Source organism: Coturnix japonica, chromosome 3 (genome assembly GCF_054131305.1).
Source record: "Coturnix japonica strain WE chromosome 3, WE-NBRP24, whole genome shotgun sequence".
NCBI classification, from domain to species: domain Eukaryota; kingdom Metazoa; phylum Chordata; class Aves; order Galliformes; family Phasianidae; genus Coturnix; species Coturnix japonica.
Genome location: NC_140665.1, coordinates 82,584,748 through 82,598,397, shown reverse-complemented (window position 1 = coordinate 82,598,397; position 13,650 = coordinate 82,584,748). Strand labels below are relative to the sequence as shown.

At 39.6% G+C, this 13,650-nt stretch overlaps 1 protein-coding gene across 1 annotated transcript in view; it reads right to left on the bottom strand.

Moving 5' to 3' along the window:
* Positions 1 to 13,650, bottom strand: part of LOC146761531 (uncharacterized) — a 29,738-nt gene that overhangs the window by 1,937 nt on the left and 14,151 nt on the right. The window contains exons 2-3 of the mRNA XM_085542077.1: positions 3,563 to 3,663; positions 314 to 425 (exon numbers count right to left, since the gene is read on the bottom strand). Of these exons, the coding sequence (XP_085398203.1) occupies positions 314 to 425; positions 3,563 to 3,663 (213 nt within the window). The remainder of the gene's footprint in view (positions 1 to 313; positions 426 to 3,562; positions 3,664 to 13,650) is intronic.

The following is a 13,650-nucleotide window of genomic DNA, read 5'->3' as shown; positions in this document are numbered from 1 at the left end:
GCAAGGCTTCTCTGGCTCCCCAGTGGTGAGCTGTGATGTCTCAAGGATTTTCTGACTCCTTTTCAAGTCTTCTGGACCCAGGGTAGCCCAGAGAACAGGCACAGATTTTCTTTCCAGTTCTGTAATTTTAAGTGCTACTGCACTAAGTATAATCAAGTCCATCCTGTTATTACTCAATGTTAGGCAATAAACTGCTGCAATAAAATTGTGACTCCAGCACAAAAGCTGATCCAGTGTCTCTGAGGACTTGATTTCTGGAAATTTAATGAGTTTAATGACAATAATAATTCATCTAAAGCTCTACATACATTACCATTCTCCTCCTCATTGTAGAGCACAGCTCTTTGGCATACAAGAAAAAGATGACAAATGGTTTTGTGTGGCACTGAGCTGGTTTCTCTTGGTAGTACACACACCGTGGTAAACTGGAATCAAAAAATAAAAAGCAATAATAACTGAGAAGTAAACATTCAGTTTAAAAAATTGATGAGATGAACTTTAGAGAAGAGATGGGAATGAGCTCCTTTTCCTAAGGGTATAAATTTACACTGACTATACATGAAAAGTGAAGGGATGGTCTTGCATATGAGGTAGGAAGGAAAAAGGAGGAGAAAGAAACAGGAAAAGAGAAAAAGAAATAGGAAAAGGAAACAAGAAAAAGAATTAAACATGAAATACTATAAAATATATAAAACATAAAATGCTATAATGGATGAGCCAAATGAAGATAACTTCCATTACAACCTCTTGGTAGCCCCAAAGGGGGGAGGAAAGATGAGGTGACAAGGTGGGACTGCAGAATGACTCATCTCAGGGTTCATTTTCTGAAAGGTCAGTGGGGAATGGGACAGGGACCAACCAAAATTAGTCAATTGCTCTGTGAGTTAATATTTTCCCCACTCCAGCTTTTTTTCTGCAGTTCCAGCACGTCCTTCCACACAACATTTTCTATTGGAAATTTGGACTATTTTGTTGGAAAATATATATGCTCAAGTGGACAGAAGAGTGTTGTAAACCAATGCGCTTCCAATGTCCGTGTCAGCTTCATATGGTGTTATTAAGGCTGCAACTTGCCCTGCAAGTATAGTATATATATATATATAGTACACCTCCCATGAGTGCAATGTACACTTCACGTCTTAATTAATGACAGTCCAGATTAGTTAAATTTTGTGCTATTTGTTGTTTCTTTAAACAGACAAAGCAACATCAACAATACCTGCAAATAGCACAAACAGATGATAACGAGGATGATTTTGTGTTTTCTCTAAATAAAACATATTTCCAATAATGGGATGCAGTATGCCTTGCCAAAAACAAGGGTGAAAGCACTCCAGGTATCCCTCACCCTGTGCTTGGAATCCAAACCTCCCACCACACATAAAATAAAAATGCCAGAATTCTCTTCCTGTATATTTAATAATATTCTGTTTGTTTAACTGTCTGTTAAAAAGGATGGGTTCCTTTTGTCGTGTGCAGATTCTGTAATGAGCATTTTACACATCATCAAAACTAAATACTGACATGATATTCTTGGGGTTAATTTCCTATGATGTGTTTCAGTAATATTCTAATTTCAATACAAATTTTAGACCTGGGCACTTTTTAAGTGATAACAAAGAAATACAGTGATAGGCGTAGTATGGATTTCCAGACATAAAATAGTGAAGCTATTCAATTAATCCAATAAGACGTGAACAAAGATACTGAGCTCTGTTTCCTTTCAAGAGAGAAAAGCAACAATTAAAATGCTGTAACTTCATAAAAAGCTATATAGCGTCTCTTCTTCCTCAGTCTGACTTGGAAATTTGCTTTTTATCCTAAACTCCAGTAATTTTCAGGTATGATTGTTCATCTGCTTGGCTTTTCCCTGTTAAAAAATATAAATTCCAGATCCAGTAGAGATGGTGGTTTGGGTGAAGGTTGAAGTGAAAATACACACTGAGAAATGCAGACAGTGGGACAGCATCCCAAGTAGGGCTGGCCAGTGCTGTGGGCCCTCCCTGCCACCAGCACAGAGCTCGCGCAAACTGGGAGATTTTGTTCCTGACAGTACATTTGGATCTGATCAATGTACAAGTCTCTAGAGAGTTTACCTGGAAAGCTTTCTTATTCTGCATCTCGCACTGCAGCATATACACAACTAGAAAGCATTGCTTTCCAACCCATACTGTTCTCATCTGTTAGTTGTTCAGTTCAGCAATGTTCAGCAAATAAACTAAAAGCACTGCTTGCAGATATCACAACTCTTCAACTGTTTTGCAGAAAGTTTTAGAGCTTACTTTCATTTACCAACTTCTGCTGTCCTACAAATACAGATAAATCATGTTGTGTATTCCTCCATGCCAGTTCAACAGTATCATACTTCTAGATTTTGACTCAAAGTTCAGGTTAAATATAGCTATAATCTGTTTTGATTTAAAATACATATACACAAATGTGGTTCAGAAAAAAAAAACATAATTTTCACAATGTTATGTGTATCTACCATATATTATTCCAAGTGGAATAATAATTAGTTTTAAAAAGGGAATAAGAGTCATGCCAGAGCAAAATTTAATAGTCTGTTTCTTTCTTCCAATCCAGTTCACTGCAGAGATTCCAAAATGTGCTGAGGAGCAGATTGGGTCTGATATTGATGACCTCATTCTAGTTATTCTGATTTGGCATTCACTGTTCTCTAAAGAAAGAATTCTAGAAATACACTGTTTGGAACTATCTTTATACTCTTGAAAGTGTAAATTAAAAGCATTCTAGATCAACCATTCCACATACATTTAGATTGAACCCTCCAGATGATGAGCATAAACCCATTCTATGATATGACTCAGCCCACCTTCAAGGCAGTTCTTCTGCCAAAGGGCCACAAACCTCCCAGAAACTGAATAAGAAATAAAATAATAAAAGTTATCAGACATGGAGTTCAATAAGACAAAAACATTTGTGAGGACTAACCAGACTGGCTACTGGATCTTACCCCTGCCAAGGCAGTGGAAGAAGCTACAAGTGGGGAAAGAGTGGAGAAAGAGCAGAGGGAGAGTTGAAGCAGAGCTATTTGGACAACAGAAGAACAGTAAGATGAAAAGAACAAATTTTGGCAACATAGCTAAATCAGTGGGAATAGGAGGGAAAAAAGAAAGGAAAAAAAAAAAAAAAAAAGAAAAAGAAAAAAGAAAAAAAAAGCAGCAGAGGCAATTTTTCTGTTGTAGTTTCCATGGAAGAAAATAGGAGGCATTACTTTTGGGGTGACTTACCAATTGCTTTCCTGTCAAACAAAGCAAAACAAGAGATGAGCCAAAATATTATGTTCTTTTAAACCCTCATGATCTCTTGGGTCTGTCTTAGGATTTCTGGGATTTACAGTAGACAGATTATTTATTCCAATTTTTTTTTCAAAGAGGAATTTTAGATTCAACTATGACCCGAGATGTGCAGACATGAGAAATGTACCGCATCACTATCTTTTATTAGGCTGATCTACTTCTGACAGAAATACATCGGGAATCACATGAACTGTGTTTGAGAAGTATGTCTAGCAGGAAAAAATGAGAAGAAAACTTACCTTCTGGGTCTTGGTTGCGTTCAGAAACAATGGACCAAAAGCCAACACCTGTGGACTGTCCATAACACTGTCCCATTTTTCTCTGTTTTCACTAGGCTTACCTAAAATTTAAGGAATACAGTTGTGGAGACTAATCATGCTGTGGGGATTTAATCACTATAAGTATTTTTACCTCCCCTTGAAGCCTTTTTACTTCTCACCTGTTGTGACTCTGTAATAAGCTGACAAAACCACCTCAAGTTACAGACCCAAGCAAGAATAAAGGATAGTTTCTGACAAATGAATTGGCCTAAGGACCTGTATCATATGGGAACATGCATCTTAGAAAAGGATCTGCATGCCCTCAGTACTGACAGCATTTTTAAGTTACAGCTAAATGGTGCAAGAGCAGTTCAGGCAGAGATTACAGATGAGCCCAGCCTTCAGCAGCAGCATTCCTCCTCCAATAGGTGTGGGGTGAGATAGCAAGGAACCCAGGACTTTTTTCCCTCTGTAAACATTCTCCTGGAGTTGATGAGAATTAAAAGAAAGAAGTGACAAGAATGCGAGCATGCAGCTTACCTTTCCTTACATATGGAAAGGGGAAAAATAGTAAAAAATAATAATTTATTGTCTCTTGAGATACATTATTTTCAAATGCATCCAGCTCAGGTGGCAGATTCATGTATGACTTACAAAAGAGATTAAATGATGGCTAGAAGCCTAGAATTATAGGTCCATATGTTTCTATACTCCATGTTTGACTAAGTTGTTTGCTTTCTTTTCTGGTGTAATTCTGCCACCCAGTGGATCATTCCTTGGCGTTTATTTCAAAAGATGTCCTAGAAAGTTAGTTTCTGTTTGTGATTCTTGGTGGCTATCTAATGCCAAGCCTTCACCGAGCATCCACTTAATGTGAACTTCCTAGGGTGGGCAGCAGATTGAATGCTGGTCAACAGTACAGGGAGAACAGACTGTATAAAGCTAAGTACACTGAAATTTAAATATCAGATTTTTTGAGTTTTTCTTTCTTTTGCGTGCACGTTGAATTTTTTTCCTCCACCAGAGTCTCTTTATTCCTCAGTTTCTAAGAAGGAGACATGAAAACATTCCCTCACCAGACAACGTATCGTCAAATCAAACCAACTCACCTTTCTGAAACAGAAAATACTCCAACAGCAGCTGCATGAAGGGAGCCGTTCAGAAGCTAAGTGATTTTGTTTCTAGCAGCAGCTCAAATATCACAAATTAAAATTGCTTAGACCCACCTACTGAAGTCAGTAGAAGACTGAAAAGCTGTTCCTAAGGGACTATCATCTATTCTGTGCTCTTAGCAGTTACCTGAAGCAAAACTGTGTTATAAGAAATATAAGAGGGCTTGAACTGAATTTTTCCTAACATTGGAAAATTTAATATTCCAACATGGAAAATACTCTTATAAAAGAAATTTTAGCGTAAAATAGAAATTTAATTCATCTCCCACCTAGAAGGCTTCTTGAAACATATTAAAACTCACATAAATGAAAACAACAAAAGGGTTGTTGCCATCTTCCACCACAAATATCAGAAGGAAAAGCTTTACAGAAGACTCTGGACAAGGTCAGGTTCAGAATTAATCACCTCTAACTCTACAATTCTTTGTCAATGACTAGTCATAGCAGTTGTGCACACAACATAGTGTTTGCGGGACTAGGGCTGATGAGAGTTTATTACATGCCTCTCAAATATCCACTCTTTACACAGAGATAGGGGGCAGTCTATGAACTGAACTTTTCCTCACTGAGATAGAAAAACAGGAAATGTTAAGACTACTATTAACCTAGAGTATGAATACCTGTCCCTCTCACTCCATTTCTCTTGAATTATTAATACAGTACAGATTTTCTAGGAGAAAACACTGATAAAGCACTGATCGCATTGCATATCATACATTCAGGTTCCTACAAAAACTAAACCACAGTGAATACACAACATCTCATGGATATTCAGCTCTCATCTTCTAAGAAACCTGCCTGAAGAACTGATTAAGAAGCAAGGACAAATTTCACCTATAGAATGCCTTACAGGGAATTTTCTGACAAGAAGCTCAGCACTAAAAATCCCTACCAGCAGTCACATACTTACACTGGAAATAGATATTAAGCACTGTAGACTCACTGTCTCTTAACCCCTGCTAAGACTTCCTCACAGCAGAGAAACAGAACAATTGCCAATGGTTTCTGAAGCTTCCTCCTACATTTCCAGCATGTTAAAAGACAAATTATCCTTATTTATTACACCAGTATCCGAATAAATGCAACTTCAGTTTCACAAGGTGTTCATCAGTTAGAGAAGGAAAAAAAAAAAAAAAAAGGAAAAAAACTGCCTCATTAAAGCGGCCTTAAAACACCTGCAGTCACCATCATTAAAACCCCACCCATAACTCCCTGAACCAGATGATTCTTCCTGCCCATTTGCTCCCAACCTCATAACTCAATATCATATCGCTTACAGAAATGTGTCTCTAATTTGCATTGCAGGCCTCAGGGGGAAGTTTGGGCATGGTTGTTACACCCAGTTTCCTCTCTCCCTTGACCCTCTCACAGGAGTGGGATGTTACTAAGACCAGAACAGAGGGATGTATGCTAGCAGCTTAAGGGATTAAAACCCCATTTCCCTTTGTCCAGTAACTGCAAGTTTATGGCTCATCTGGGAAAACCTTAACTCAAGACAGGAGATAGATCCAAAAAAATGAAATATCTCATTCCATAGTAACATCTGGAAGACAAAATTGTGAAAAGAGGCTGGAGAGCAGCCCCATGGAAAGGGAACTGGGGTTCTGGTTGACAGCAAGTTGGACATGAGCCAGCAGTGTGCCCTGACAGCCCAAAGGGACAACGCACCCTGGGGTACCCCAGGCCCAGCACTGCCACTGGGAAAGGGAAGGGGTTGTCCCACTCTGCTCTGCGCGGCCTCAGATCCAGCACTGTGTGCAGATTTGGGTGCCACAATGTAAGAAAGACATAAGACCATTTGAGAGCATCCAAGGAAAGTCTGCGAAGATGGTTAAGGCTCTAGAGGCTCTGAAGAATCAGTGTATACTGTGTGTTTTCTCCCTGACCTGGAGGAGGAAGCAACAGGACACATGCTGGAATTCAAGACACGTAGGGTGATGTTTTAGAAAGTCTTGGCTGCTATAAAGCCCAGTAAATGGAAGAAACTTTATTTAAAGGTGGGGAGTAGAAGCAGAAAGAGCTGGGTTTTAAAGGTGCAGAAGAGGGTCTCTGTCTCCTGATCAAAGCAAATTGATGTGGGGATGCTTCTGCTGGTGTGCCCCTGGATATGTTCCATGCAGCTTGGTGTCATCTGCAGATTGGTGGCAGTGCACTCCATCCCATATTGGTGTTTCTGATGAAGATATTAGAGTTTTGACCTCAGTACTGACCCCTGAGGGGCATCATCCTTCACTGAAATTGCTGACAAAGGAATTAATGCAAGAGTAAGGTGTGGACAGCCTTTGGTTTGAACTGGAAACTGTTTAAACAGCCTACATAAAGCATACCTGATATTTTTACTTTATATATTTGCAGGTAATGAAAGTGTTTTGTAACTGCTCAGTTGTTCTTTCTTCCCTTAAGATGGTGCAATATAATAGGTAGATGTAGGTTAGAATGATAACCAGGTGTGAGAAATGAGGGAGATATTTGCTCTGTGCAGTGCCCATGGGCTGCAAGGGGACAACCTGCTCCACCATGTGGAGAAGGAATGGCTGAAGAGACATTTAATGCCTTCCTCACCACTATCTTCAACTTTGATGATGAGCTCTGGGAAACCCAGAGACATGAGTTGGAGGACTGTGACTGTACTAAGAACAAACCCCCAGACAACCCCAAACTTGTGTAGGATTTGCTGCTGCAGTTGGATGTGTACAAGTCCATGAGACCCTCATGGGTTCATCCCATGGGACTGCAATTCCACAGCCTTCCCACTGAGAGAAGAAGTGCAAATAACACTATCTTTCAATGACCAGTAAGTGCTTCTGAGAACGAGGCCTGCTTAGCCTCTGAGAGACTGCTTATCTCTGAGGATAACTGTCCTCAAACTGGCATTGTATCTGCTCAAAGCAAAGCTAAAAGAGAGGAACTGGGGAAATATGTGATGATTACTCATAAAGGCCGATGAAAAAAAATGTTTTTAGTGGCTTAATTTTCCCCTAGTGAGTATGTTCCTTGGATCCATGCTTATGTTTTGACTCATATGGTAGCTGCAGCCATGTGAATCTATTGAACTGAAGCCCCAAGGACTTGGAAGATCAAATCCTCTTTAAAGAAACAGAGGAACAGGAAAATAAAGAAAGAAAGAAAGAATAAAAAAAAATACAACTGATTTAAAGAAGCGGTTAAAAAATACCTGCTTAAAAAGTCAGTGTGTTTTAACTTGTCAGCTTACTTACTAATTAAAAGGAATAGCTGGCTTTTGGACAGGCTACTTCACTAAATACACAAGTCCCACAGTAGGACTGTGGGCTTTCCACTTCATCTTCCTCTAAGAGCACGCAGAATTGCTGTGGCCTCCACTGCATCTGGGGTGGCACGGTTACGAGAGGCTCTCAGTGCTTCTTCCTGGTTATCTATACAGCCACCAGCACTTACCCCAGTATGAGGACACGCAGAGGACACAGATACACTTATGTATGTTTATTCTAGCATATAGGCATGGTGAGCCTCCTAGGGTAGCCTTGTTTAGTAACCAGAAATGCTATGTCAGCTTGAAAAATGAGCAAAGAAATTGTTAATCAGGTCTTTGGTTTCCACTGAACGTTCTCTTGACTCCAATAGCTGTTAGGCTTTGTTAACAGGCTTCATTAAGAGCCTGATCCTTCCACACTTGCAGTTACAGTCTGAGAAGCCCCTAACACAGAGAAGAGAAAAACCTTCAGCAGAAACTGAGAAAACAAAGAGTCTGTGGTCCAAGCAGCTGTCCTAAGGGCTAAGTTACTGCTGTAACTTAGAAGAAAAAGATTATGGAAGTACTGGAGGGAAGCAATGATTACACATTTTTTGCATTGTGACTCCTGTAAAGATCTTTGGGAATGTAACACCAAAAGAAAATGGAGAACTAGAACTGGTAACATCTTACCTGAAGTTGTTGTATGATATCTGGTAAATGATGATCAGGAATGTTAGCAGATCTTCTGCTCTCTAGTCCCACATTCTAGGTTATAAATTTTCCCCAAAATACCTCCTTCCTGTCCCATTATATATTTTGTTTCTCTCCTGGTTACATAATCACAGGAGGGTCTTCTGGGTCCTGGGTCCTGTGAACAGCTTTCAAGACATGACTGTTCCCAGGATTTGCAGGATGAGCTGGAGCTTACAGCTGCTTTGGAGAACTGAAAACTGAACATAGCTGACTACAACAAACTGTTCTCTTTGTTTTCAAAAACCACATTACCTAAGCTATATGGTTTATGTATCCTCTTCAAAAATGCCCCTATCCGTTGCACAAGCTCTTTATTTTGTTGCTACATTAGAGAGACAATACATTCTTTTAGGAAATGTACGTTCCAGCAAACAAATACAACCAGCTTCATGAGATGAACTTACTGTACGAGCTAGCATATGCCTGTCACAGAGCTGTCTCCTGGAGTTTATCTGGGCCATGTATGGAGCATGGCAAGCAACATAAGCAGCACTTGGCTCCATTCCCCCATGTAGCTCCATGAAAATAAACATAAACAAGCAAGGAAAATAATCTCCATTTTCCAGGATCTTCAAAATCAACCTAAAATCATTTTGGTCTACATTCCTCACCTCACACACCTATAGAACTCTACAAGGAACCTTCTAGTGTAATTCCATATACTTGGAATAAATAAGAATATTTACTACTGTTAATAAACATCTGAGAGCAAGGACCAAAGCCCACAAACAGATGCCTGCTTTACTGTGAACAGTGATTAGATCCTAACATCTGAGAGTTGGTTTGTAAGGACTGGTCATGGCTTACAGAGCTGTGGTTGAGGGCAGCTCCCACAGGCAGCAGTGATTTGTGCCCCCTCTCACCTTGACTGTGATGAAATTCTATTTAACTGTGTTCTTTCTGAGCAGAGAAGACATGAAGATAGTAGGGAAGCTGGGAAGGACTGATTGCTCTACTTGTGATTCACATTCAAAAAGAGAAGCTAGGAATGGCTGGAAATACAGAGTTCACTCTGTGGAGGAAGAGGCAGAAAATGCCCAGCAGCAGAATGTAGAGAGAAATGCTAAAGAAAAGTCAAGAAAAAAAATGAAGGCATTAGGAAGGCAAAGACTGTTTAGAGCAAGGAAATAGCACAGAACAAAGCCATTCAACTTTTGTTTACAGAGGAAAAAGCAATAAAAGCCAATAAACAGTAACAAAGCTGCAGATGTTATACTGTATAGCAAGAAACCTGAGATAACATTGTGCGCTTTCAGTTTGGCATTGTGGTCTGTAAATACTGAAATATGTTGGTGGGAGTCCAAGCAAGGAGGGAAGAAGAGTTAAGGGTCAATGAGCACTTCAAGTCTTAGTAAATTACTTTCAATAGAGTAAGATTATTGAGGTGTTAATTTTTGTGTGAGGCAGTGTAAGTTTATGAAGTAAACATACACCTAAACATAAACCTAAATTAATGTAACCTGAAATTTGTGAAGCAAAACAAGCTTATTTTTGCACATTCTCCAAATCTGGCATAATCCCTCACCTTTTCATTCTACACACAGAAAAGTATCTTGTCTATCTTTAGTCTATCACTAAAAATATCTCATTACACCTGTGGTATTTAACTCCTGGTTTGGAAAATGAGTATTTTTTTACTACAGCTCATGACATGGTAGGCAGTGGTAAGCAGCAGAGTAATGAAGATGTACAAAGAACCGTGCAAGCAAGAAGAAACAGCACAGATGCTTTTGCTGATGGCTTCTAAACTCTTCATCTTTTAGATGATGCAGTAAGGTTTTGGCTGCAGCACAGTAAGAAACAACTCCAATGAAAGAATTGCTTTGGAACTTACACTGGTATTCTTTGCTGTAGGAACTTGAAAATTCTAATCAACTATTCATGAAATTATGATCTCTCACAGGTTCCTCAGGTAAGGAAAAGGCAAATAATGGTCCCTTGAGACCTTTTAGAGTAGTGGGAGATAAATACTGTGGTTATGAGTCACAGTTTGCTTTCAGAGTTGTTGAAAATAACGATTCAGTTAAAGTTTTAAAACTGTTGTGTATCATTTTAGGGCAGTTTTTTTAGAAAAAGTTTATTACATTATTGCTCATCTTGTAATAATAATAAAATGGATCTATCTAATCTTTTACCATAACTTGACTGTATGTTTCTCTAAGCTAAATTCATTACAGTCATGATCTCAAGTTATTGGTTTGGTTATTTTATTTTGATTTGCTGCCTTTTTATTTCTTACATAACTATTCTGTATTTGTTTTCCCTCCAGGAAAATTAATTCCCCTGGTTCCTATTGAAGTCAGCTGAAAATGAACTTTGGATTTAGTTCAGTGAGAAAAAAAATCAAGTACATTATAACAAAGGTACACTTGAATTTGCAAAATGAGTCTAGTTTTCTCTCCCACTACAGTTACTTCTTCTTGCCCAGGGTGTCAAGGAATACCCTCACAACCTGGGGAACCTGTGGGTGTGTTTCCATCAGAGGGGCTTATACTAGCATGTTTCTTACTCATAGAGTCTGCAGAAGCTGAGATTTACTCTAAAAACATTCTTTTACACACCAGTATCACATTAGTTGCTGGAAAAGGTAGTCCCTGTAGTTAGAGAACTAGAAACATTAGGAAAACAAAGTAGAAATAGTGAAGAAACACTGGCATTAATAGAAAATCCTACAACACGCCTCCTAAATTTCCTGTAATTATTTGATTAACAATGTTTGGCTGTGTTGCCCTCCTCCCTGCCTTTCCCAGTCCCTCTGCCTCTCTGAGTAAGCTGAATTTGTGCCAGGCAAGCACTGGAAACATGGACTCCCTACCGGTATAAACAGAACATCACACTCTGACCAACTGCAGTAAATAAAATTGCAGTTAGATACTCAGCACATGAGATAAAAACAGTGGCAAAAACAATCATCACCAACTCACATATAACAGATACTGATACTAAGAGAAGAAAATACCTCAGGCCCTGGTCTTTAACTCCCTGCTCCATCAAGGCTATCATGGTCCTTTGCAATGGAAAACCACACTATGTATTTTTGGGTCAAAAACTCTTGAAAAGCATAGACCTAAGCTCATAAATCTACTTGGCACAGTGCTGCCCTGTATAGATTTAACAGCTCCAGTTCACATGAGGAAATCTGTATTATGCAGTGCTGCCTCTGAGCCAGCATATCCTTTTGCCCACAAATCCATCAATCAGCTTGAATGCAGCCAGTTCATCTATCAGTCTTAAATTCAGAATTAATATGAATGACCCTCAGATAGCCCTACACTACTGCATAGCTGCATCTACAACCCTCATTCCCTCAGCGCTTTCTAACTGTGATTGCTCATTTTGCTGTTGTGAACAACAGGCGTATAGTAGCAAGTAGGTTAGTTGATAGTACACTGGATTTTAAGCTGCCCTATTTCGATCTAGAATTTTCCTGACAAAAACATGCATATGTATATGTTTGCACTTGTGGGCAGCATAAATCTGCCAGCAAACAGACTGGAATCTGTGCCTGATCTGCTCATGCACTCCAGTTCTGATGCTTTTCACATCTGGCAAGTGCACAGTTGTCATGGTCTTGTAATTTTGTAATTTTGCTATCAGTATTCCACATCATAACATCATGTAAAGTATGGATACTTCTATTGAATGTGCAGTCCACAGAAGAAGACTACATATCCCAGAGAACAACGGGGTTAATGATAAGTCACGGGACCAGGACTCTATATAATCTCATTTCCAGGCTGGAGTGCCCTCCTTCTTCTCTCGAACTTCTCGGAGAGTGGGAAGCGTTCCAGCCGTGTCGCCTAGAGTTCACAGTAGGCCTCTCGGTTTTCGGGGACTCTCTCTCTCTGTTTCGTTCAATTTGTTAGCCTCAATTATATTATATTGTGTTATCTTGTATTTCGGTATCATATTTAGTAAAATAAGTTTTTCCTCCTTAGATTGTCGCTGTTTTATCCCACTCCCTTTTTCCCCCTCCTTTCCGGGCCCCGGGGGGGGGGCCCACGGGGTGGCTTCCCCTGTCACGGGCATAGGTAAATCTAAGTAACCCGTGACAGATTTTTTGGTGGAGAATGCGGGCATAGAGCTTTTTAGCTTTTAGAACGACTCTCTCTTTACTCTTAAAGAGCTTCGTTAGGGGAGTGTTATCTTTTCGTAGCTGCTCACTGAGAACGTGACCTTGAAATACCAGACAAATTGTCAACATTAAGGGCTGCTGCACATTCTCAGCACTGCTATCTAACTTTTGTGTAGAAAACAAAGGGATTTCTTTCTCCCTTAGAGCAAAGCTAGCTAGCTCTGACTTTTACAGAGCCTGCCAGCTATGAATCCACTCTTTATCCCAGTTGCTCTGTTTAAGGGATTGAAAGCAATTATGATCTTCTTAAAGTATTGGTCAACTATTAACACCATAATTTGGTGTTGTGGAATTGTGCAGGTATATAGCCTAATAAGGTGGATACTGATGGAGACACCTGCCTGGTACTTTTATGAGATGTGGTATGGTCAGAATTTTGGCACCTACACCCCAGATGAAGTTGTGAATCTTACAAACACTTGCATCCCAGATGGAATTGCGAATCTTACAAGTACTTGCATCCCAGATGGAACAGGCAATTTTACAAACAGCACCATGTTTAATTCATTGTACAGGCTAAAAAAACCCTTTTTATTTAGGTTGTACTCTCAGGTTTCCACACGCCTTTCAATAACTGAGATAGGGTTCATACTTGCATCCATGTTATCACTATTAATGAATGCATATATGTTCCTATGCATTCGTTCTATGCGGAAGTCTCCTCCAGAACCAGAGAATGATGACTGGCAGGGAATATGGAAAGGTTTAGGAAAAGTCTTGGAAGCATGGGGACCCGCAGTGTCATGGGATTTCACTCTTGAACACCTAAGGGACCCTAAGAAATTAAGTGAGT